General features: G+C 54.6%; 1 protein-coding gene and 1 long non-coding RNA gene across 2 annotated transcripts in view; one reads left to right on the top strand and one right to left on the bottom strand.

The window, feature by feature from the left end:
• LRP1 (LDL receptor related protein 1) overlaps positions 1–22128 on the bottom strand; it is a 78801-nt gene extending 56673 nt beyond the window's left edge. The window contains exons 1-6 of the mRNA XM_032348723.1: positions 21575–22128; positions 12917–13039; positions 10304–10441; positions 8061–8180; positions 6758–6886; positions 6370–6633 (exon numbers count right to left, since the gene is read on the bottom strand). Coding sequence (XP_032204614.1) covers positions 6370–6633; positions 6758–6886; positions 8061–8180; positions 10304–10441; positions 12917–13039; positions 21575–21641 — 841 coding nt within the window. The 5' untranslated portion in view covers positions 21642–22128. The remainder of the gene's footprint in view (positions 1–6369; positions 6634–6757; positions 6887–8060; positions 8181–10303; positions 10442–12916; positions 13040–21574) is intronic.
• On the top strand, positions 4134–14855 carry LOC116593961. Its single transcript, XR_004286994.1, has 3 exons — positions 4134–4436; positions 11962–12112; positions 13819–14855. It is a non-coding gene; the product is annotated as an uncharacterized LOC116593961 (long non-coding RNA).
• Positions 22129–25725: the final 3597 nt, after the last annotated feature.

Here is a 25725-nt window from a genome sequence, read left to right as displayed (position 1 = left end):
CACACACACACACACACACACACACACACACACGGCCACTCACACCTATCCAAGGCCAGTGTACACAGATAGGCTCAGATTAAGAGAGGGCACCTTCCCTCCTGGGCTCCACTATGGGCAGTGTCTGGGCCACTGGCCTATCTCATGGCATGGGGGGCAAGTTGACTCCCGGGTTTGACCCCAGAAGACCTAAACATTCTGGCAACCACTCATTCAGAGGGCAGCTGTCCCCTGAGCCCCAGCCTCCTCAGGGCTGACCCCAGAGCATGCTCCAGAGGGGCTCTTGAAGACAGGAGAATCTCAAGTAAGCCTAAGGGGAAGAATGCTATGGGGTGGGAAGGGTCTGGGGTGGTCTGGGGTAACACTGTTGGGGGATTCCAGCATAGAGAAGGAGGCCAGGAAACTAGGAGGACAGTTAGAGAGTCAGAGGACAGACCACAGCTTGCCAGTGATGTCACAAAAGACTTTCACTTCCAGGCTCCAGAATAGACCTGGGGTGTGTATTTATAACTGATAGTCCTCCCTGCACTCCCCCCACCACCAATGCTCAGCACTCTGCACCCCTATAACTCTAATTTTTCTCGACTTCTCTACTATTCACATTGTTCAAGAGGCATTTCCCTAAACAGTGGCTCCTTTTCCAAAAACAATCCCCTGCCCCACCATTCCCAAGAAGGCCCTCACTTCAGCTGCAGGACTCCAGTCACTCTCCCTAAAATAAATCTGGGGGAGGAAGGGGGCCTCTGTGTCCAGAGGAAATACCCTGCAATGCATCCATATGCCCAAAGATTATAGGACAGGGCTTGAGGTCCCTAGATGAGGAAGGATGAGCAAGGATGAACCCCATTCCCACTTTAACCACATCCCCAGTGAACACACCACATTCTGGTCCTTATTCCAGGAACCTCCCCACTTCTCCCGTCACTCTGCTCTGTTCTGGACCCAACCAGGTCCAGACACTAACAGTGGGTTTGAATCCTGGGTATATCGCCTTCAACTGTGGGACTATGGGAAAGGAACTTAACGTCTGAGTCTCAGTTTGCTCATTTGTAAAATGGGACTATGGGAGAGTTACTTAATGTCTGAGTCTCAGTTTGCTCATCTGTAAAATGGGACTATGGGAAAGTTGCTTAATGTCTGGGTCTCAGTTTGCTCATCTGTAAAATGGGACTATGGGAAAGTTACTTAATGTCTGAGTCTCAGTTTGCTCATCTGTAAAATGGGATGGTACATTAATAGCACTTAGCACAGGGCCTGGCACATAATTAACACTCCACAAATGGGAGCTGTGGTTCATTCCATCATTCTCCCTCACCTCGACCCCATTCTTCCCTACCTTCTCCACCAAGTTACCATTTGTGCCTTCAGCTAGAGCCCTGTGGCCTCCCAACTACAGGCGGCCCCTCCAGGTGGGCAGTGTGGGGCTAACACCTACTATTCTTCAAGACTCAGCTCAGGCCCCCAGAAGAAAGCTTTCTGTATTTCAAACTCCCATAAGCCCCAGTCACTCCTTTTATCACAGCCTGTTTACCTGACTACAAATATTGTGAGGGCAAGGTGCTATCTTTCATCTCTGTCCCCGGTGTCTGACACACATACACTGATTCATTCAACAAATATTTGTTGAGCACTGAGTCCTCACTCTGTTGTCCTAGCGCTGGGACATCACTTTTTCCCTTCCTTTCGACTGCCAGGATCTTCATTCTCCAGCCTTGGGACGCCCCAAGATGGTGGGGGAGCACATCTGTCTGGTAACCCTCTTCCTTCTTAGAGCCACTCAGGGGCTCTTGTCCTGAGGGCTGGTGGGGAGAGAGAGGCCCGGGGAAGATGACCAGGAGTCTGGGGACTTTGCAAGTAGGTAAGAGATAGCCAGGCAGGCCTGGTGGAAGTTCTGCCAAATGGCACGTCCTCATGCTCCTGTTTTCCTGCCGAGTCCTGACATTAGCTCCTCTTGTTTCCAGCAAGGCCAGGGCACATCATCTCTGTCTCCGGGGCTCCCTTCCTGCCCTGCTTGCACTTCTGGCCTCAGGCTTATGCCCTGCTCCTTCCCTTGGCTGGCCCAGGTCCACAAAGGCGGTCCGTCCTGGTCCCGGGGATGAGATGCCCAGATTCTGCAGCTCTGATTCAGAATCGGAACCAGGGTTTTCCCACTATTGAGAAACCCTTGCTGGGCTCTAAAACGCATATCTCTTGCTTAAGTTACTTCCTGTGGCTTGAAAACAGGGAGGGGGGGTGCTGTGTTGGGAGCAGGCTGGGTGGAGAGGCAGCTTCAAGGAGACAGCGGGGGAGGAGAGGCCAGGCTGGAGCTGAGCCGGGAGACACGGGGCTGGCCGCCGGGCTGGCCCCGGCCAGGGAGAGGAGAGAAGGGCTGTGAAATGATTTGGAAACTTGGGGCAGGAGCAGGGAGAAGAAGCACCGGGGCATGGGCGGCGCAAGGCCAAAGGGTGTGCTGGCGAGAGCCCCCCAGGATTCTGACACCCTGAGGGTGAGGAAGGCCAAGGGGGGGGGGTGGCTGGCTTTCACACATAAAATCTGGAAGGGTTCCATATGCATAGGGGGGAATGCTGAGAGGGCCTGGGCCGCCCAGCTCCGGAGGAAGACGGCTCCCCTTCCAGCCGCGGAAGTCAGTTCATCGCAGACTCAGGGGGCTACTCTCTGCCTACCCCTGCCTTCCCTCTAGACACATCACTACCCATTTCCTGTTGTGATTTTAAGCACACACGTACACACAGGCACACAAAGAAAGAGGGAGGGCTAAGTGAAGCTGGCCAGCTGGACTTGGGGACTCATTTCGCAACTTTGCTGCTTGTAGCCTCGGGGGCCTTTTCTGCCTCCCCGCTCCTTCCCACATGCGGCATGATGCAGGGAAGAGACCAGAGGACCCCAGAGGGCCCTTCCAAAGCATCCCCTCACACCCTAAGTGATTTCAGCAAAACTTCCTTCCTTTAAGGCCTCTACATGCAGCGTCAGAACCTTCCCTCCCCACACACACTCTTTCCCAGGGCCCCATTTCTGCAGGCTGCCCTCATTCTTTTTATGGGGAAAACATCCTCAAAGCCAGGGGAAGACAGGTCAGAGGAGCACAGCTAAGGCAATGCAGGGATGGGGTTGGCGGGGTTGGGAGGGTGGGTCAGTCTACTGACCTGACCCGCAGCCCTGCCCAGGGGCAGCCCTGCAGGGGGCTGGGCAGAACCTACGGTTTCCTGAGCCAGTGGTCAGTGGTGAGAGGCACAGGAGGCAGGCCGGGCCTGGCTCTGCTACTATCAGGGCTACTGAACCCTCTGGGTCTCAGTTTCCACAACTTCAGTCTTCTGTGTATCACTTTCAAAATGCTTGCCATGGTTATATACAGCTGATACTATCATTTACCTACTGTTACCGTACGTCAGCTCACGTCTCTTATTTTGCTGCATCTTAAGCCATCTATGAAATTATAGATTTGATGTGCTAGTTATAGGAGTCTCCTAATGGGTATTACATAAAAACATAACCATAACAATAAAAACATGCATGTCCATATACCACCGAAAATCAAGGCATCCCTGCTTTGGGAAAGCCAGTACCAGACTGAGGGGTCAGTCTCAGTCCTCCTTAAGGGTCTTCGGGCTCTCACTACCATGTTTCCAGAATCAGAATCCACAGAGACCTCCTCATGCTGCTGGGACAGTGGCAGAAAGGAGGATGGGCCCTGGGAATGCATCCCAGGAGGGAGGAGGAGGGGTGAGGACGTAGCCCCCAAAGCTCCCCTCTTCACCCGCCCCGGTCCAGGCCAGTGAAAGTCACAGACAGAGGAAGAAGTGTTGGCAGCCGGGGCTCAGTTAAGGGAGGAAAGCACGTGCACACGCACGCACACACGCACACCCCCTTCCAGAACATGTGAGGAAGTGGGTCAGAAAGTGTTCCCCAACTCTTGAGTAGAAACAGAGAGAAGGAGCTGGGATCAAGACAGGAAAAGGCAGGAGCTTCAACCCCATGCTAGCTCCACGGAGCCTCTCCTGGAGGCTGCATCGACCATTGAGCGTGGCAGGGTCTTGGAGGGGCCTTCTGAGGGCTCTCAGGACTCCGAGCGGGTCTGGAGCACACATGCCCTAGGACCCATGTGAAACAGGCTCACTTCCTGGCCTCCTTCCTTTTTTCTATTCTATTTCTGTTACCAGAGTTTTCTCTGGGGCAGGCTCCCCTTTCTTCCCACACCAGCAAGTAGGCTCTCTCTGCCTCTTGGCCTCTGGGGCCCAGCACCTCTCAATTGTCAGACTCCTCCCTCCTGCATGGGGCTCCCTCCCAGAGGGGCAGTGGAGGTCATGGTCATAGCCAGGAACGGGATGATTGCAGGGAGAGCTCCCCTAGGAGGCAGAGAGAAAGCAGGAGAAAGCAGCAGCCTTTCTTCTTCATCCCCCCTTGGGGAGCTAATTACAGGCCAGCAGCCCACTGCACAGGTGAGTGCCTGGGATCAGCCACCCGCACACCCCAGGACAGCCCACTCAGCTTCTCCTGGGAAGGGGCTGAACAAGGGATGGGGGAGGGTGCTAGGGGAGAGACACTTCCGACATCCTCATCCCAGGGCCCATAATTAGTCTGTGGGATGAGAGCAAAACAACTATCCTCAGGGTGACAGCCAGACAACCAGGCGGCAAGGGGGTTGGGGTGGGGGCGGGGAGGAGGGACAGAGGCTGGGGCAATGGGAACCCACTCATCTACCCGACTAATCTCCCTCCCCAGAACCTTGGTCTGTCCCTGCCTCCTGGACTCTGCCCCAGAGGGGCCCAATGAATCTAGCCGACTGGGAGGCAAGGCTCTATTTGCCAAGGGAGGGGTACCCTCCTGAGCTTATTTCCTGCTTCTCCTTTGGCAGAAGGCAGGAGAAGGGGCCAGGCCAGAGCAAAAGCCGAGAAGTTTCCCATCAGGGTGCCCTCGCCAGCCGCCTACCCACGAGCCCATCGTCTGGCCCTGAGGCAGGGCCAAAGAGGGAGCTGCCAGAGCTGTTTGCCCAGACAGGCCTGTTGGGTGGGGCCAACAACAAGGAGCAGGGAGAGGGCAGCTGTCTCATGGGGTCTCGCCCTGTGCTACCCTAGCTGCCACTGGGGTCCCTGATCTGCCCAACCAAGCGTGGCAGCCCCCAGCCTGGCATTCCAAGAAAGACATGTCTAGTCACATGTGAGCTCTGGTGACCAACAGCCCAGAGACACCCCTGGGACGCTCTGGAGGAGATGGACCAGACGATGAGGCCACAGAGGGCTCTCAGGAACCACTGCTAGTCCAGAACTAAGCCTGTGTGTCCTCCTGGGATCTGTTTTCCTGTGGTGATCATCATACAGGGAGGCAATGAAGAACTTCAAGATCTTCTAGCAGGCCCAAGGTTCACAATTCTAAACCTTATGGGTTACCTCTTGCTTTCACTTCAACTGATCTGCTCTGGACAGGCAAGGTCAAAGCCATGATGCAGATGAGGAAATCAAAGCAGGCACACCTTGATTTACTCAAGGTCACAGATCAAGTTACCCTCCTTCCCAGGGGGTCAGGTCAACCAAGGCCAGATGTTCCCCCTCATCTCTGCAGTGTGCTTCCTGGAACCGTGATGGTGCCAGATGTTTTGTTCATTTATGTAATAGCATCGGACATGAGCAGGGCTGCCTCAGGCAGTGGTCTATGCCCTGGTCCCATCCCTAGGTGTACCCCTGCTTCCACCCCTAAGATAGCAAAGTACAGCCCAGGGAGAGAGTTTGAATGGAAACATCCCAGAGGTCCTAAAATATCCTATGGTCCCAGTGCTCTCTGCTCCTCTCCTGGTCTCAGTCACTGCCACAAAGCCCCCCAAACAGCCTGAGGACCCCCACCCCCACACGCACCCTGCAGCAGTGGGTCCATTCTGATGATGTCCCCAAGGAAAATAACAGAGCCAGGGGACAGACCCGGCCAGCCCCTGGCATTTTTGCCCTCAGCCACAACCTAGCAAGGCTCTGCCTGGGCTCCAGGCCCTTTCTTTCCCTTACCCTGGCTCCTGATTCATGGGAAAGCCCCTCTGTGGTCTAATGAACACTCTTCCCTCTGAGAGGGGACAGTCCCTGGTCTCTGGAGACTGACCATTTGTGGCTCCCTTAGCCCTCTTCCTTGGCTCTGGCCCAAAAATCAGGAGCCATCTAGAGACCTGGCTCAGAGAGAGGGAAGGAAGCAGAGCCATCAGTCTGCCCCTGACACCCAAATAGGTGTCATTTTGTGCAGCCCCTTGCCTTGGTCTCGGTCAAGGGCTTTTTATTTAGACTCCTGCCCCAGACAGGGGTCATCCCATCTAATCTCTGTCTCAGGCAGGCTCCAGCTTGCCCTATCTTGCCTGCCCTCCCCTGCTCTCCAGACCGGGAGCAAGCGACTCACGGTGCAGACTGAGGGAGATGTTGATGGTGTGCTCATCCACGAAGCCCTTCAGGCCAGGCATGCGGGCACACTTGAGCTGCGTCTGGGCAGCACTGTCCCCAACATGCACCCAACACACAGTCTCGTTGGCGTAGCTGAAGTCCATGGCTGTGGTCTGCCGCGTACTAGTGGGTGTGATGGTAGACACTTGGGCCCCACTCAGGTACGTGGCCAGGATGTTCTGGGAGTTGGCAATCAGCAGCACGGGGGGCCGGTCTACTGGCTCTGCAGATGAAGGAGAGAAGGGGCTATGTGGCCAGGGACTCTTCTAGGACATCTCAGACCGCCCCCCTCCCCGGGAACAACTTGGGGGCCATCTATCGCTGTGGCCGCAGGGGACTCCACCTACCGTTCTTGGCCTTGCAGGAGCGGTTGTCTGGCTGCAGGAGGTACCCTTCCACACAGCCACACGTAAAGGAGCCGTCTGTGTTGGTGCAGAGCTGGCTGCAAGTGCCGTATATTGAGCATTCGTCAAAGTCTGCGGGGAGGGGGCAAAAGTGCGGTCATCTCCAGTGTAATGAGGGCAGGGAAGTGAGTGCCCTCAGACCTCACCAGTGGGGCTGTCCATCCTTATGGCTACTTTGGAGGACAATTTGGCAGCATCTATCACAAGGAGAGATGTGCAAACTTCATCACCTAGCAAGTCCAGACTTGGAATTGGTCCCTAGAGAAACACCCACACACACGCACGTCACCCATTCATTCAGAAAAAGACTTCTTGAGGACCTGCTCGATGCCAGGTACCGTCCTAGGCTCTGAGAATACAGCCATGAATAAAATATATTCAAACTCCTGAAATTTAAATTCTGATAATAAATGAAATATTGGCATTTCCATAATAAATGAAACAAAAAAGTAAACTATATGTTAGAGGGGCTAGTGTAGTGGGAAGTGGCTGGTGGGAAAACTGTTAAGCAGAGATGGGGGAGAGAATGCAGGTGGTGGGTTGTGATTTTAGGGCTGGCCTCCCTGAGAAAGTGGTATTTGTGCAAAGAGCCCAGGGAGGTAAATTTAAAACAGAAGAGGACGAACTGTTCGTGACAGAGAGAAATTGGGACATCTCACTCACCAACAGGGAGATGGCCAAGCAAACTGTGGTAACAGTCATACTTCATAGTGGTTTCTAAAAGACCGAGGTAGATCTCTGCGTATTAATATGGGAAACTCTCTAGAACTCACTGAGTGAAAAAAACTTAGGAAAGGAATGTACAGTGTGATATTTACGTGAAAAGAGCACACGCAGGTAAACAGTGCTTTCAATTCCATTATTTGCAAATACGTGCATACCAACGTGCAGAAAAAGGCCTGGAGACAGAGGCAGCAACCTGATAACAGAGCTGATGGCCAGAGATGGGAAAGGGAGCAGAACTGAAGAGGATTGGTCAAAGGGGACTTTGGTTTTACCTACAATGCTTTAAGGTTTTTACAAGAAAACTCACATACACCACGTACGAAATTTGAAGAGGAATTCAGAAATCTGGTGACAGCAAGGGGTTAGGGCTCACAGCCACGCCCCCCGTGCCGCAGGCCTGAGAGCGGTGCCTCCTTCTCTCATCCCTTCTGCCTCATTTCCCTCCTCCGCGCTGGCCCCGCCCCATGCCCGCCCCCAGCCACGCCCCTCAGCAGGTCCAGCGGGCACAGGGCTCACATACCTTTGCAGGTCTTGCCATCCGCCTGCAGCTGAAAGCTGCTGTTGCAGTAGCAGGTGGGCCCGTTGAGTGTGGGGACACAGTGGTGCTGGCAGCCGAGCTGAGAACAGGGTCCTTGGAGCTCTGTCGGGGGGCAGGCAAGACGCACTCAGGCCCCCAGACTGCCACAGTCCCCCAACTCCAGTCAACTCTTGGGAAACCACTTCCAAGGCCCGCAGGGTGGGAGACAGAAGAGGCTTCAGGAATCATCTAATATATTTTGCAAGTGAGGAAACTGAGAGCCAGGGAGGGTATATGATGGGCCCAATATATATATTTTACATATATAATATAGTGAATTATGGCTTAGAAGCTGTATCTCCCTGCTCCGGTTGCTCTGGACTCCTTCCGTCCCCTAAGAGAAGGTTCTGGCACTTGCTGGGGTCAGCAGGGAGGGAGGACAGTGAGTCTCAGTCCCTTCATTTGCCTCTTATCTGCACTGCCCAGGAACTACAGTGCTGGCTTCGGGGTTGGCGGTGAGGAGTGGGCATGGGAAGGGGTCTCTGCCCTCAGGAACCCAGCTCTGGTCTGGAAGCACCCCTCCAGCCCATCCCTGGAGGCCTCAGAGAGAAGGTCCAAGGTCCAGGTGGAAAATGGGAGGAGGAGAAAATTGGTTCCCTCAGGACCTTTCTCTAATCTTCCTCCTGCCACTGACCCACTTCCACAGGGGAGACAGAAGGGAATGAAACAGGAGGGGGAAGAGGTGGGAGAGCGGCTGCCCCCCCAGACCAGCGACCCAATTAATGGCCTTGCGTGGGGCCAGGCGGCCTGGCCACAAAGATCCCTTTGTCCGGTTGCCTCACACCCCCACTCCCCCCCCCCCCCCCACCTAGGAGAGAGAGCTGCCCGAGATGCTAAGATGTTTAGAGGCACTAAGCCTGCCAGGAGGAGCTGGGATGGGGGGCCAGGCCCCAGTTATTTCCTCTCCTCTTTGCCTCTACCCGAAGAGCCCAAAGGTGCTGCCTGGCCAGCCTTTCCCCACACAGTGGGGTGGAGGAGTGAGGGTGGGGGCGGGGACAATATTGTTTGTTCAAGAAAATCTAGAAAAGAATTTCTCTTCTGGACATATGGCAGGAGGATAAGGAGGCCCAACCTCTCTAATAGCAGAGAAGGGAGTTCAAACCCTACGTTCTTGAGGTTCTTTGTTGTTTTTGATGCTGACAAAGTATTAAAAGGAAACAAACCTGAACCCATACCATGCGATAAGATTCGATGGGCATGGTTATTAAAGTCAGCCCCTAGGCCCAAACTCTGCGTCCTATCCCTAACATGTCAACTCGACCCAAGGAAAGGATACAAATCTCCCACGAACTCTTTGCTCTGCACTCCCTGCCCTCGGTGAACAGGGTCCAGATGTGTCCCCTCCCACAGGCAGATGTTTCTGACAGGCGTACCAGCGCAGGACGCCACCCACCTGGCAGCTTGCTCGGGTTCTGGAGGCCTTGAGCTCAGCAGAAGGGGGAAGTCGTCATTCCCTGGTCCCTGCCTCGCAGGCCTGAGGCTCTGTCTTCACGACAAAACCTCTCCTGTTGCTCAGGAATGACCCAGGTTCTCCCTGGCCCACAGGGGCCTTCAGGGGAAGAACAGTAGAGCTGGTGACCTGAGCTGCAGAGGGGAAGGGACCTATCCTCCTAAAGTCCCCTCCTCAGTCTGGGTGACCTTCCCATTAGGCCGCTTGAGAGTGTCTCAAAGATCTGCACTTCCTGTGGCCTGAGCCGGACAGGGGTGGGGGTGGGGAATGCCTTCGGGGGCACTGGCCAGGAGGCAGGTGATCCAAGCACCATATCCCCACCACCAGCACCAATGCCGGCATCTGCCCTTCCCTATTCATACTCAGCTTTCATGTAAGAAACCATCTGAAGCCAGGATCCCACTATTTACAACAACAACAAAGGATGAAACAAAGGATGCCAAACTCTCATTTTACAGGCAAGATCCTGGGGTCCAGAGGGAGAAGGAGTGACTTGCTCAGGCACACACAGCTGGAAGAGAAGTGCCCAGGCCAGACTGATCCCTGAGGGCTGCTGACCCAGCAGCCCCAAGCCCAAAGGCCCAGTGATTTGGGAGAACCAGAGCAGGACAAGGTCCTCATCCCCACTGCAGGTATGAGGACAGTCCTCAGATGCTGGGCCTCCAAACCCACCAAGTGCACAGCTGAGAACTCCCGGCATCCATCTCCAGGGCAGGAGAGGCAGAAGGGCCCTTACCTCGGCAGTGGGGCCCCTCGTCTGACCCATCTGCGCAGTCCTGGACCCCATTGCAGAGGCGGGACATGAGAACACACAGCTCGGTGCCCAGGCAGTTGTGCTCGTTTGGCTGACATCGCTGGGCCTTACTCTGTGGACCTGCGGGCACACAGAAAGGCCAGATGAGCAAGTCGGCTACGCGGTCTGGCCGGCTGTCCCCCCGGGGGTGGGGATGAGGACACAGAGAGTGTCGCTTCGGACACCTGCACTTCTTCCTTCTCAGGAGGCCTCAGGGGCCTAGAGCTTTTCTACACCATTCCCGATGGGAGCCGTGCAGCCAGGGGAGGGGAGAACTGGGCCTTCTGCAGAGTCCACTCCCCATGCACCCGGTCCCCATGGAGCCCAACACCTCCATGTTGTACACTCAGGAGACAGGATGAGGTTTAGAAGTGAGAGGGCTGGCATTGGGACGCCTGGATGGCTCAGTTGGTTGGACGACTGCCTTCGGCTCAGGTCATGATCCCAGAGTCCTGGGATCGAGTGCCGCATCGGGCTCCCAGCTCCATGGGGAGTCTGCTTCTCCCTTTGATTTCTCCTCGCTCATGCTCTCTCTCACTACCTCTCTCTCAATAAATAAATAAATAAAATCTTTAAAAAAAAAAAAAAAAAAGAAGTGAGAGGGCTGGAAGAGCCGAGGAAAACAGAGTCCATGGCGGGGAGGCACTCATGTTAGAGAACACCGCCTCCCCAGAGTTCCCCAGGGTTGGGAGCATGGGGCTGAAAGCCAGACCAAGTTACCTAGAACCACACTGTCCAACACATAGCAACAGCCATATGTGGCTCTCGAGTACCTGATTGTGACCAGTTCGAACTGAATATAAAATACACCCCGGCTTTGGAGGACTTAATACCACACACACACAAGAACACAAAAGATCTCATTACCAATATTCCATGATTAAAATACGGAAATAATAGTATTTCAGATACATTGGGTCACATACAGTTAAAATTAACTTCACCTACCTACTTTTACCTTTTCTGGTTTTTGTTTATTTTTATTTTTATTAAGTAGGCTCTCTTCCCCCAACCCCCAGGACAGAGCCCAAGGTGGGGGCCCAAACCCACGACTCAGAGACCAAGACCTGAGTCGATACCAAGAGTCAGATGTCCAACTGCCTGAGCCACCCAGGTGCCTCTACTTTTACCGTTTGTAATGTAGCTACTAGAAAATTTCAAAATTGCATGCATGGCTTGCATTACACTTCTACTGGACGGCACCACTCTAGATGACCGACCCCAGAGCCTCCCCGATAGTAGGATCTGGGAAGCATCAGAGGTTGTGGCCCACTGATGATGGGCCTGGGGTGGCAGGATAGAGCTCCTCAGGGAAGCCTAAGGAGGCCATGCAGACTAGGATGCTGGCTAAGCCCGGGGGGCTGGGGGACAGACCACGACCTATGGACCCCCACATAGGGGTCCATATGTGAGAGAGTGTGTGAGAGTGAAAGTGTGTGTGAGAGAGAAAGTGTCTGCATGTGCGTGCGTCTACCCACGTGTGCGTGCGTCTACCCACGTGTGCCTGGGGAGGAGTGTGCAGCTGGAGTCTGAGTCTGAGCTTGCTCCTGAGTGTCTGGGGTCATCTGTCTGAGGTTGGGCTTCTGCATCCCCATTTGTAGGGCATAACGGTGGCATCAGTCAAGAAGACTCCAGGCTGCACTTGAACTTAGCCCAAAGCGAGAAGCGATGAGACTCCAGGCTGAACCACCTTCACCATAGAAACGCTTGCAGAATATCTCTGGCCCCACCCTTCGAAGGCAGGGTATGGGGGTGAGGCAGAGAGAACTGGTGGCTCCCTTTCTGGCCCTAAAATTACCCCTGATAATTGCGGGTGAGGGTATGGGGAGAGGACAGGGGACGGAGCTGGAGCAGGATAAAGCTATGAGAGGGAACAGGGACAGACCTAGGAACGCAGGGTCTTCTAGATCATGGCCCAGAAGAGCCAAGCAGGGAGAGGCTGAAGGTGGAGACCCCAGGACTCTACCGGCTGCCCAGGACTCTGGGGTCCGGCCAGCAAGTCCTCCACCCCCCACTGGCAGGGTAAAGGCTGGGTGGGGACCTTTCTCCCAGTTTAAACAGCTGCCTCTGATTACACCACTTACTGGGGCAGGGGAAGGCGGGGGTGGCGGGAAACGCACAGGGGTGGAGCTTCTGGTACAGAGACTAAGCAAAGCCAGTGGCCTTTGGCCTGGGAGCGTAAGGATAGGAAGGGGACGCAGCAAGACCTGGGGGGCACTTATCAAAAGTCAGAAGTCTCCGAGATGGGAAGAAGAGGACTGAGCCAAAGGGCAGGGAAGTCAGGCTTTCTCCTTCTGGCAAAGCTGTCAGCCCAGACAACAAAGTCCCTGGCAGGCTTGGGGGTGCAGCCATTAACAAAGCAATCCGAGGTGCCATTTCTGAGCATGTCAGGCACCATGCCGGGCACTTTGAAGAGGGGTAGAGTTTTAGCTGTGTCATGGGCAAACAATCACTGAGCAAGGTCCACGCCGGGCTAGAGGTCAACTGTCCTTATCCCAAACTGCCTGGGCCAAAAGGAAAAGGTGTTTAGGGGGAGGGATGAGAAAAGGTACTTACAAATCTCAGGGGCCTCGTCAGAGCCATCCGGGCAGTCCCTTTCACCATCACACCGCCAGCCCTTTGAGATACAGGTGATCTGGTCTCTGCAGGCAAACTGCTTTGGGCTGCAAGTCTTAGGGGCTAGGAGTAAGGAAAGAAAATGAGGGTGGAAGTGAAGGATGGAGGCCTTAAAGTCCCCTAGAGCTCCTATTCCTTCCCCAGCATCAGTCTCCATGTGGCCCAGACTCTGAGCTGCAGTCCAGGGGCCCAGGGGTGGCAGGGGGCTGGGGGTCGATCCTGAACATTGTGTGCTTGTGGTAGGGGGAGGGGAAGGAGGCAGGGAACACATTTTACAGCCCCTGATCCAGCCCCATATGCTGCCTGTCCAGTGTGTCCCTCCTTCAGTCATCAGGGTCAAAGCCCTTACTGTTCTGCGTGGCTCTGGTCAGACACCAGCAGCCCCAGCTTTGCCGACAGGGTGACGGTGAAGAAGGTGCATTTAGGCCTTTGACATGTTTCCTCTTTATCTTCCCTTCTCTCCAACTAGAAACCCAGAACTGCCTTTTTGTTTTGTTTTGTTTTGTTTGAGTAAGTTCTACACCCAACATGGTGCTCGAACTCATGACCCTGAGATCAAAAGTTGCACGCTCAACTGACTGAGCCAATCAGGCATTCCAAGAGCTGCTCTTTTTTAATCTCTCTGCTCAGTGCGCCCTCTGGGACGCTCCTAGTCCCTGAAATCCATCACCCTGCCCATCTCCAAGTCCTAACCACCAGGCCCCCAGACAGGAAGTGTTGGGGGGTGGGCAGTGCCCTTGGCACAGCAGTGACTTGGAGATTGTATCAGCAGAGGTACAGGAGGGCATGGTGGGGTGGGGCGGAGGGGGGAAAAGCCCAGCCTCCACCTCTGTTCTCTAAAGACACAGCTTCCCTTGCTGGTGAAACCTCAGGGAGGACTTTCAACAGATGGCGTGCAAGATAAGAGGCACCTAAGACGGCTCAGGAGGCCACAGCTGGAGATCCAAGGAAGGAGAACGACCAGGGTAACCTATAAGAGCTGGTTTCAGCCCAGGATGTCTTCGCCCCAGCCTTCACCCCTACCAGCCTTCCTCTGCTCCTACTCGGATTTCCTACCTCCTTCCTCAAGGAGGAATTAAGAATGGTAACACTAACTCTTATTGTGGGCTCAGCATGTGCTGGAACTGTGGTAAACCAGTTCTTTCCATGTATCATCTCTTTTAATCTTCTCCACAATATGACAAAATAGGTAATACTAATAATGCCATTTCATAGATGAGGAAACTGAGCCCCAGAGAGGGTAGGGTCACATGGCAGGCAAGTGACAAAACTAGGACTGAAACAAGTGAGTCAAGTCTACACTTTTGATCAGTGCGGTCCCCATCAGTCTTCCCACTCGGAGGTATTCCTTCCAACCCCATCACCATGGCCTACATGGGAAGAAAAGTCCTCTGCTCTCCTTCGTCCCCACCCAGGGCTGGGTTCCCAGTCTCCCAGCCCATCATCACCTTTTCCTCAGCCCGTGGACGATTCCAGCTCTATTCAGCTGGTGTGCACTGAAGACCAACTCTGTGTTAGGTGCTGCACTGGGCACTGGGGTGCTGAGAAGGAGTGAGCTGCCCCCTTGGGGTCCCCAGCCCCCCCCGGGAAGACAACTGTACACAACTAACTCAAATGCAGGGCAGAATGAGCTCAGGGCTGGGACAGAGCATAAATAAAGTATGTCAGGGCTCTGAGCAGGGAGGGATAGAGTCCGAGGAGGGCCACACGGAGACGATGGCCTCCCTCCCTAACCCCCAGCTCTGGCAGAGGGGACTGCACTCAGGCCCCTGGCCAGGATGAGAGCCGAGTTCAGGAAACACATCAGGGATGGCCTGGCCAGGCTCACCCCCCCTCCCCTACCTCCCACCCTGAGCAGGGAATAAAGGCCCCTTGAGGAGGTGGATAATGCTGAGTTCATTGCCCCACTGGGCCAGCTGTGAGGTCTTCCCGGGAAACAGCCCGCCAGCCTAGTTAGCATGCCGGAGACTGGTCCTCTTCCCCTGGCCAGCCGAGACTGGCTGGGGGGAGCTGGTGGGGGGGCGTAGAAGGGGCTGGAATGGGACTAAAGGCAGATGGGCTGTTTGGAGCCCAGAAATGGCCCCCATGCCACCCCCACCCCTTCACATGGACTTAGTCCATGCCCCCACTCCTCCCCAAGGCAGAACTCATAGCCCCGTGAGGTCACTGGTTGGCCACTCCAACCTCCCCTCCATTCCATGTCCCTGCCACGATCTCCCCTCCATTGGCCTTCACTTTGCTCCCCCCCCAGCTGTCCCCCACCCCCACTTTTGGCCTAAACTCAGCAGAGGAAACAGCAGCTGGCAAACTCCGAAAGCTGGAATGAGAGAGATTCACAAACCAGATGTGCTCTTGTGGAGGGAGGGGAGTGGGGGATGGGGGGAGGGAAAGGGAGAGGAGCACTCGGGCCCTTGTCCCACAGCAGCACCTCTTCAAGCCCAGGGCAGAGGGACTTGGGGGTGCTGCACTGCTCCCAAGGGACGGGACAGCCCAAGAATCTCGGAGAGATATGTGAAAGCACTTCCTTCCTGTCCGGGATGGTGGAGAAAGCCCCAGGAATCTGGAGTTTGAAGGCTGAGGCCTGTCTTTGATTTCCTTCAGGGGGAGTGGAGGAAAGAAACAACTAACCTACTTTGGGGCAGTCTACACAGCCAAGGAAGCCTCCCTCAGAGGTGGGAGGGAGCTGCAAAGGGGGGTGGGGTAGGGCACTTGCAACCTGCTCAGAAATCCCAGCCAACCCCACTCCCCTGGGCTGAGCCTTCTGCCTCTGACATCAGAAAACCCACCTCTGTGGCTTGCCGCTTAGGTGAGGGAAACATGCGGTCCCAAATTCAGGAGCAAACCAGCCACCAGCCTCCCCTGCCTGACCCCCTCACAAAAACCGGGGCTCCCTAATGATGGGAGCTAACACTTTTCAACCTGGTCACTATGCGTCAGACATTGAACTGAAACACTGGTACATGTGAACTCACTTAAATTCTCACAACCCTGGGAGGTGGGTACCGTTGCGATCTCCCTCGTACCGTTGAGGAAACTGAGGCACAGAGCGATTTAGTAACTGAACAAACAGGTGGTTTCCTCACTGGCCGCGAGAATGGCGCCAGATGAAAAAGGATGAAGGAAAGGAACCAACAGGGAGAATATTTTGGTTCTCTGGCACTAGGAGTAGAGAAAGAGAGTGTAGGGGGTGGCAGTGACCTTCAGGGCTCCTTGGAGAGGAGCGAGTGGTGGAGGAGGCAGAGAGGGACAAGAACAGAACAGTGAGGGAAGACAGAGGAAGAAGAAGGAGGAGAGGACTGGAAAGGGAGGAGAGGGAGCGAGGTTGCAGCGAGAACGCCAGGACACAGGGGCCGTCTGTTCTCAGCTTTGCCTGGAGTTGAATGTGACCGCCATGCTAAGTCTGGCCAACACCCCTGCTCCCCCCTCAAACCCAGGCACCCAGCCCAGCCATGGCCCCCAGGGCCACCAAGCTGGAGCCAGGACAGGAGGTGTAGGCTTGGGTGTGTGTCCAGACACAACACGGACCCCACTGCCCTGCTTGAGCCTTGGCTGTCGTCCTCTGTCCCATTCTGGGACCTTGGGGGTGGGGTGGGGAAGAGAGGGTAAGAGTGCCTGGCCAGAGAAGGGAGGATGACAGGAAAGAACAGACCCTGAGGGAGTCTTCTCCAGAGCAGGAGACCCAGCCATTGATCCCTTTGGGAGCAGTGAGGGTGAGGAAGGAAGCTGAGGCCTCAGATGGCACTTCTTCCTATAAGACCAGGAGACTTGAGGCCAGGAAAGCGTGAAACAGACCCTGAGGCCCTGTTCAAGAGCACACGCAGCAGAAGGAGAGATAGGCCCTTGGCTGGGGGGATATTCTCTAAAGGGAACTGAGGAGCCTGGGGGGAGGTCAGGAGCTGGGGGGCAGAGCCTGCAGGAATCTAAGCTTCCAAACACACGGGGTGGGGCAGCAGGGCCTCACAGACCCAAACCGAGAGCTTTTCACTGAATTTTATGTATTTTGGGTGTTACCCGGTGGCTCCTTCCCCGCAGCTCAGTGAGGCTCAGACGCATTTTTGTCATTCCTGAGTCTGGGCCTCTGCTTTGCGGCCTGGACGGACGTACAGACGGGATGGCTTGGATTGCCAGGGAAGGGGAAGGGTCTCCCCCTCCATCCTGAGTCAATATTGACTCAGCAGGACATTAGTCTGACCAGTGACCTCCCCACCATCTTTTCCTTTCCCCATAAGTAAAATTCGGAGCCCTTGAAGGCCTCCGGAGTTCATCCTATATCTCTCACCAGGGCTTTACGAGCCCGCTCCACCTATCCCCCAACACACACACACACACACATCGTTTATGCTCAGCAGAAGGAGAAGCTCTGAGCCCCCGACTTATTTCCCACACCTTTCTCCAGTTCTCAGGTCATAAGGAAGTTCTGCCAGAAGTCTAACCTCCCCCTTTCCTCTGACAGATCTCCTTTCCCCGGTTACTCAGCCCACGAAGGGTATCAAGTTCCCTTCCTCCAGAAACATTCTCTCCAAAACCCATTCCTAAACTTAGTGGAGGGGGAAGAAGAGAGAACAGTTTGGAGGAAAGCAGAGAGGGAACTGCAGAATGGGACACTCGGACTCCAACCTGGGAGGGGAGAAGGACTCCAAAACGACGAGGGGCGAACTGCAGAGCATGTGGGAAAGCCCAGGAAAGACGCCAGTTCCCAGGTACTTTTGGGGACTCCCACAGGCCTGGATGGAGGTAGATAAAGACAGAGACAAATCAAGCAAGGGAGACCAAAAGGGATAAGAGAATGCCACAAAGGGTAGGCAACAGAGAGAGATGAACGGAGAGGATGAGAGACAGTGAGAGGTCCCAAGGAGCCAAGACAGCACAAACGAATGACAGCAGATGGGGGAAAAATAGACAGGAAGGGGTCTCAGCCCAGAAGTTGCCACGATAATGGCACCGTTGTCTTGGGATGAACCCAGAAAATAATAAGCCCCCTGAGACTCAGAGTAGGGTGGGGACAGCATATATCCTGACTTAGGGAGACAGAGTCCCTGTCCTAGCAGTGTGTGACCCAAGGGATACCCAGAACAGGGGTTAATGCCTCCCACAGAATAGGGAGGTGGGGGAAGAAGACCGGAGCGCTTCAGCCAGGGAAGCCAAGGCCTGGGAGAGGTTCTCCTCTCTCCTGAGGGAGGAAGAGGTACAAATAAATACCTCTCCCCCACCACTATCCCGCACCTCTTTCCTGGGGAGGTTTTCCACTGGTGCCGGGGGTCACGGCACCGGAAGCACTCCAGAGCCCAACTGCTTCCTTCTCCAAACAATGCAGGATCCTGCTAACTGGGCTAAAATCTGGGACTGAACACAGTGGGGTAGGACTAAGTTCTCCAAATGTTCACCCACAGAGCCCAGCTCCACTGGGTCAAGGACCTTGTATGGGCCCAATCAACTGCACCCAGATTCCCCCCAGTCCAGAGCCAGAAGGCTTAAAGGCTGGCGAGTCCACAGAGTGAGGGAACCCTGGCAAGAGATGACTGAAGGGCAATAAGCTTGGGGTTCTGATGTGGAAAGGCTAAGACGGCAGCAGGAGGAAAGAAAGTTAGACTTGCGTAAAGAAGGGCTTCCACGAGGGAGTTGTTTGGAAGAGTTGAGGGGGATGCGGACCAGGGCTGGTTCTGGCCAGGACCCCAGCTGCATCCTTAAGAAGCTCAGTGATGGTAGAGAGGTTGAGGGGGGGAAATTATATATATATGGAGAAAATGGAGGAAGGGGGAGCAAGACTGGACGAAAAGGAAGTCTTGTGAAGTAGCCTCAAACATCAAAATACCCCTCCCATCCCCAAATCAATGCACTACACATTCCCACTTTGAAAGACCAGGAGGAAGGGAAGTGTTCAAGGATCTGGGTCTGGCTGGGGAAAAAAGGAGTTTGGAACCTTCTCTCAGAGAGCCAGGAGGCAAACACCTCAGCCTCATAACTCACTTCAGCCGTGCCGCTTGTCTGATAACTGGTAATACACTGGCTCAAGGGGGTGTGGAGAGAGGGGTGTGGAGAGAAGATGGAGAGGGGTGTGGAGAGAAGGAGGGAGTCTGCCTTCCCTGAGCCTGGTCTGCCGGGGGCTGCCCTTCCCACACCAAGATAATCCTAGTCTCAGCACGGTCCTCAATAACTCCCTTGCCCATCCCCCACCTCATCTGTGTCCCCATCCTCCCTGGTAGCAACCCCACTCAATTCTGCTTACTAGCGGGGTGACACTGCTCCCCCAAAAGAAGGGAACCCCGTGTGAGTTCAGGCATAGCCGACAAAGCAGAAGAGGTGGGGAAGGCCCCTAGGGCTGCTCTTGTAGGGGGGAAAGCAGCAAGGCCTGTGATAGCAGCAGAAAGAAAGGTTCAACACTAAGGTATCTGGGGTCAGGAGGTTTCCTTCTTTGGAAAGCAAAGAACGTTCCGTGTCTGTGGGCCCAAGGCATGAGGGCAGGGGTAGAGATAAGAGAATCCTCTAGGCCGGGCTGGATAGCACTGGCCCTACAGGTCTGTGCAATTCCCCTTTCCCACCCTTCAGAGTGGGGCGGAACCAATGGTTCATATTCCCATTCCCAAGGGAAGAGTAGTAGAGTGTGCCTGGGGAGGGGTCCTCTTCCCGGGACTTTGGATACAATTTAGTTTGAGCTGGGTTACAGATGTGGGCACAGTGGAAATTTTAAGAAAGGGCTGGGAGACAGTTAAGGAGAACATGACCAGTATCTCCCACTTCCACCCACCACCAACCAACCTAGAGCGTGGTAAATAGAACCATGCTTAGAACCTTGGGTGTGAGGCAACCTGGTGCCCTTCCTGGGTGGGCTGGGAACCTTTTCTGCTTTCCACAGAGACCCCTCTTGCTTTTGCCTAACTCCATCCACCCTCCATCCTGGGGTTCCAGGGGGGGACTCTTAAAATTTTTTTTTCTATTCCTCCTAGAAGTCATGCACCTGAACCTTTCTGCCTTAGTTTCCCCTTCCACCTCACTGGGTTGAGAAAAAGAGGAAAGAACATGTATAACAAGGAAATCATGGGCTAGGGCTGCCTGTGAGGGCTGGTCTAGAGAATACTCAGGAGAGCGCCTCTTTCCTCCTCTTGGGCAGATAATTGAGGTAGTGGTGGGGAAGGGGACAGACATTCCCCCAAGATGGCATCTTGTTGGGGGGGGGGTGTCACGGAAAATACTGTCTTTCTGGGCACAGTTACTTCCTAACCCTCTAACCTCTCTCCTCAAACTGGAGCAAGTTGGGGGGAGGGGAGGGCAGGAGGAGAGATAATCTGATTTCAGAGAAAAACTTTCCCAATTCCAACCTGGCAAAATTTAGAAGATGGAGGAGGGGTGCATGATGGTATTGGACCCAGTTTTTTCCCCGGGATGGATGGATTAAAATGAGAGGAAGGGATGAGATTCCACCCTCCTCAAATCAGGGGCCCAGCCCAGCCCAACCCCATGATCCCAGCTCAAAGCTTAGGCAAGACTTGAACCAGTGACTCACAAGGAAAAGAAAAATAGCTGACATAAAGGGGGACAGGGGGCACCTCATTTCCCCAAAAGGACTATGTCCTAGCCAAAGCCCAACTACAGTATACAAAGTGTGTGTGTTGGGGCGGGGGCTGGGGGGTGGGAAATGGGGAAATGATGGAGATAAATAAACACATTTACTAAAGGAGCAGGGAATTGAGGGGCAGGGGCATAGCCATAACCCCCATCCAACCTCCAACTCTCCTTCCAGTCTAAACTGTGATCAAGCCAGAAGTCAGGGAGAAAGCAGCCTTCCTCCTCCCTCCCACCTCAGCATTCCAGGCCATTCTCCAGTCCCCTTCCCCAATGATGACATCTGACGTTTTTTCATCTCAAAGCTCCCAGGAATTAAGAAGGAAAATTCAAAGTCACATAGCATCGCTGCCCCCCACCCCCAACAGCCCTATCCAGGCTACTGACAGAGGCCCTGAGAGGGGGAAGTGCCCACTTTGGAACCCAGGCGGGCAGCCCCGCTGGATCCTGGACCCAGGCCTCCAAAGCCTGGTCTCCAGGGCCCAGATTCCACACCCAAGCAGGGGGCCCTCCCCGCGGCCCTCCCTCTCCCCACCCACAGCCTTCCCCGGCCTGCCTGCCCTCTGCCCAGCGGGGCAACCCTGACCCAGCTTCCCTTCCAGATTCAGAGGCCACTGCAAAGCGCCCCCCCCTCCCGCCCCCTTTTGCAGCCGTACATTGCAAATCCGGATTCCTTCACATTTCAGATGGGGGGGGGGCGGGTGGAGGATGTAGGGGAGGAGGAGGCCCTCCCCAACCAGATATAGGAAGAGAAGGCCTCTCGATCCCAGAATCAGAAAAAAGGGGAGCCCTCTTCTCCCTTCCCAGGCCTCTGGTCTTTGTTTGGGCTGGGGGGTCCCGGAAGCATCATTTGCCCAGGGCCCCCATCCTCCAAATCAGACCCCCATCCCCGCCCCCAGTCGGGCCGCTGCTGTGTCAGCTGGACTGGGATAACAAAAGGCACCCCCTCCCGCGTCTCCCTTCCCCATCTGAGCGCAGGAGTGGGGGCTGGGGGTGGGTGTCCCCAGGGGTCCAAGGGGGCCGCGGAATCTCACTCACCGTCGATAGCGGCCGCGACGAGAGCTGAGAGCAGGGGCAGCAACAGCAGCCGCGGCGGGGTCAGCATGGTGTGGGCTGATGCAAGCAGCAGCCCCCTCCCCTCTGGGCCTGCTACTTCTTGCCGTCGCCCCCCCCACTTGGGGGGTCCCCCTTTTTCCTCCTTCTCCCCTCCTCCTCCTCTATTCTTATCTTATCCTTAAGCAAAGAGCATCAGGGGCGTGGGTGAAGAGGTAGAGTTCAGAGCCCCTTGGGGAGGGCCTGCTGACGGGGGTGCGCCCGACCCCTGCTCCCAAATCCAAACCCTTCACCCCCAGCTTTTCTCTTCTCCCCTCTTTCCCCCTCCCCGAGCGAAGCTCACAGCCCCATCTCCGAGCCGCCTCCGGCTGCAAAAATGCACAATTGGGAGGAGGCGGGGTAGGGGGTGGGGGGCGTGGACCGGGTGGGGGAGCCTTTGGAAGGGGCCTGATGGAGCTCTGGGGGCTCCCCCGGTTTCCGCCTCCTCAGTGCACGGGCCTGGAGCTCGCACCACTGTTCCCCGGACTGAGGTGCCGCGACGGGGGGGGGGGGGGGGGATGAGGGGGGTAGAGGGAGGGGACGGGCAAAGGAGGGAGGGAGAGAAGGGGCGGGGAAAGAAAGGGGTGGGGGAGAAAGAGCTACGCGGCAATCCTGTGAGTGCGCATGCGCCGATTTGGCGCGCTGCCCTGAGGAGGGGGAGTCGGAGGAGCGACAATATTTGGAGCTCTGGCCAGCGGTCCGGGAGTGGAGGTCCCCGGGCCCCCTCTAGCCAGTTTGGGGCCTGGAGCGCCTTCTCCCCTGACTGGGCCTTTCTCCCTCGTGCCTCAGAGAGCTAAAGGGCCGAGGGGAGATTGGGCAGTGGGCGAGGGCTGAGGGGCTCCTCTTTGAAACTCTGTGTCATGCCGTGGGAGTTCAGGCTCCGTCTAGGGATCTGAGACCCCGGGATTCGGGCTGAGGCCTGATTTCCTCGGGGAACCCTGACTGTGCCTCTCCTCCCCGGAGTGGGGTAGAGGCCGCCAGTCCGCGAGGAAGATACGGAGAAAAGCTGAGGTTTGATTTGGAGACTTTGTAAAACCAAGACCGGGATTGGGGCTTTTGGAGAAGGGGGGCGGGGTGGGGGAGGGGCTGCTAGGGCCCGCCCCCACCTTGCTCCGGGGCTTAGAGTAAACAGGGACACCCGCGGGGACACGCCGGAGCTTGTCCGTCCGCCCAGGGCTTGGGGATGGAGCCCACCTTAGTACCCGCCCCACCCTGTTCGCCTGGCACCGGGCGCGGGAGGGGCGAGCCCTGGTTTGGAGGGAGGTGAGTCACCAGCGGGTGGGGTTGAGAAAGGGCCACCCCTCTTCACCCCAAGAGGTCTGGGTTCATTTATTATGTTTTGTTTGGTGTTTTGGTTTTTCTTTACCTTCAGATTGACTTCCCACCAAATCGGGGTATTAGATTCCGAGCAACAGGGCTTTGGAATAAGACGCGGGACTGTGACCCCCTGCTTCCAGGCCTCGGGTTCTGAGATGGCTGCTGAGTGTCGGACCTTTGTCCGGGCCTGGAGCCCGCACGGGGAGTGCTCCCTTGAGTCGTGAAGGCGCCGGGCGGTTCCCAGAGCCGGGTGGATGTGGTTCTGGCCACTGCCCCCTTCCGGGCGGTGTTTTAAGGTTGGACCTTGGGTGTCTGACTTTCTGGTGTCTGGAAATCAGAGTTCAGGGAGGCAGTAGGCAAGGTTGACTGCCGGACAGAAATTGACGTTAGAGATGAGAGAGGATTGCACCACCCTTCTTGCTTTTTAAATTCTACTTGAGGAATGGGAAGGACCCCAAGTCCTCACACCAGTCTGTCCCTGGCAAAAAGCAGAGCAGCATGGAGGACTTGTCCCACTGATGACAATGAAAGCGAGAATCCAGAAGGAACTGGACCTTTCCCCCGAACAGAACATCCTCTGGGCTCACTTTGCTCAGGGCCAAGGTCACTTGCTTTTAGTCTCCTGGGCTAGAAACTTTTTTAAAAAGGTTTTATTTATTTGAGATAGAAACAGATAGTGACAGAGATAGTGAGAAAGCACAAGCAGGGAGGAGAGGGAGAAGCAGGCTCTCACCAAGTAGGGAGCCTGACCAGGTATTTGATCCCAGGATCATGACCTGAGCCGAAAGCAGATGCTTAACCGACTGAGCCACCCAGGTGCCCCCCCGGGATAGAAACTTAAGACATTTTTGCCAGTTCCTCATCAGGCCTTTCTCTTCTACATCCAATCCTGCAAGCCTGTGCTCAAGGCATGTCATTTTGTCCTTTGAAATATAGCTCAGATTTTCTCCATTACCATTGCCAGAGAAATTCTCTGGGCAGGGTTGGGGTCATATTCATCTTTTAATCCAGCCCTCATGAGCTAACACCGTAATGGGCTCACTGTTTTTAATGAATGTCTACTAGCTTCCTTCCTTTCCAAAGACCCCCCACCCTCCCCCCACACCCCTAATATTGTGGTCCAAGTGAAACAGACTTCTGGCAGCTCTGAAAGGAAAAAGCAATCCGGAGTCACCACATGTATAGCCCAACAGAGCTGTGAAGGACATCTCATTCTTTTTTCTCTGGTATCTAATCTACCACAAGAGAATCTTCCTGAAACTGTTTTCTCTGTGTCTCGTCCTGGGTGGCGAAACTCTGCTGGTTATCTGTAGTCCACTGAATCAAATGTGAATTCTTTACCTGTTAGACATGGTAATACTTAGTTAAAAAAAATCAAGGAGTATAGAAAGGTACAGGAAGAGTGTAGGAAGTATAGGAAGGTGAAAGTAAACTTGCTATACTCCAAGATCTTACTCTTCAGTCCCACTCTCACAGTGACCACTATTAAGAGTTCCTCAGGAGTGGCACCTGGGTTGCTCAGTGGGTTAAAGCCTCTGCCTTCAGCTCAGGTCATGATCCCAGGGTCCTGGGATTGAGCCCATGGGCTCTGCTCGGCAGGGAGCATGCTTCCCGGTCTCTCTGTGCCTGCCTTCCTGCCTACTTGTGATTTTTGTCTGTCAAATAAATAAATTAAATCTTAAAAAAAAAGTTCCTTGGGCCTCCTTCAGAAGGTGTTTTTTTTTTAATTTATTTATAATTTTTAAAAATTTATATGTCAGAAAGAGAGGGAGAGAGAGCACATGTGTGGGCGGAGGGCGGCAGGAAGACGGAGAAGCAGGATCCTAGCTGAGCAGGGAGCCGAACGTGGGACTTGATCCCAGGTCCCCAGGATCATGACCTGAGCCAAAGGCAGACGCGTAACTGACTGAGCCACCCAGGCATCCCATTTTATTTATAAAATTTTTAAAAGATTTTATTTATTTCAGAGAGCCCGATGTGGGGCTCGATCCCAGGACCTTGAGATCATGACCTGAGCCAAAGGCAGAGGCTTAACCCACTGAGCCACCCAGGTACCCCTATTTATAATTAATTTTATTTTTTAGGGGGAGAAGGGCAGAGGGAGAGATAGAAAATATTAAGTGGGGGCGCGGGTGGCTCAGTGGGTTAAAGCCTCTGCCTTCGGCTCAGATCATGATCTCAGGGTCCTGGGATCGAGTCCCGCATCGGGCTCCCTGCTCCTCTCTCTCTCTCTCTCTCTCTCTGCCTGCCTGCTCGTGATCTCTCTCTGTCAAATAAATACATTTAAAAAAAAAATCTTAAAAAAAAAAAATCTTAAGCGGAGTCCACACCCAGCAGGGAGCCTGAGGTGGGGCTTGATCTCACAAACCCCAAGATCATGACCTGAGTCAAAATCAAGAGTCAGACACTTAACTGAGTGAGCCACCCAGGCACCCCTAAAGTTCTTTCTAATGACAAAAAATATATAAATAAACATCTTTCATCCCTTTTTACTTATTTTTTTAAAAATTTTATTTATTCATTTGTCAAAGAGAGGGAGAAAGTGCACAAGCAATGGGCAGTGGCAGGCAGAGGGAGAAGCAGGCTCCCCACTGAGCATGGAGCCTGATGCAAGACTCGATTCCAGGACTTTGGGATCATGACCAGAGCTGAAGGCAGACACCTAACTGACTGAGCCACCCAGGCATCCCATCCTTCATCCTTTGAAACCACAAATGATTTCATACAATTCTACTGTTCTGGAAATTGCTTTTTTCAATTAACTTACCTTGATCTCTTGC

Source organism: Mustela erminea, chromosome 6 (genome assembly GCF_009829155.1).
Source record: "Mustela erminea isolate mMusErm1 chromosome 6, mMusErm1.Pri, whole genome shotgun sequence".
Taxonomy (NCBI): Eukaryota; Metazoa; Chordata; class Mammalia; order Carnivora; family Mustelidae; genus Mustela; species Mustela erminea.
The sequence above is the reverse complement of the archived record's forward strand: the minus strand, read 5'-3'. Positions and strand labels throughout refer to the sequence as shown.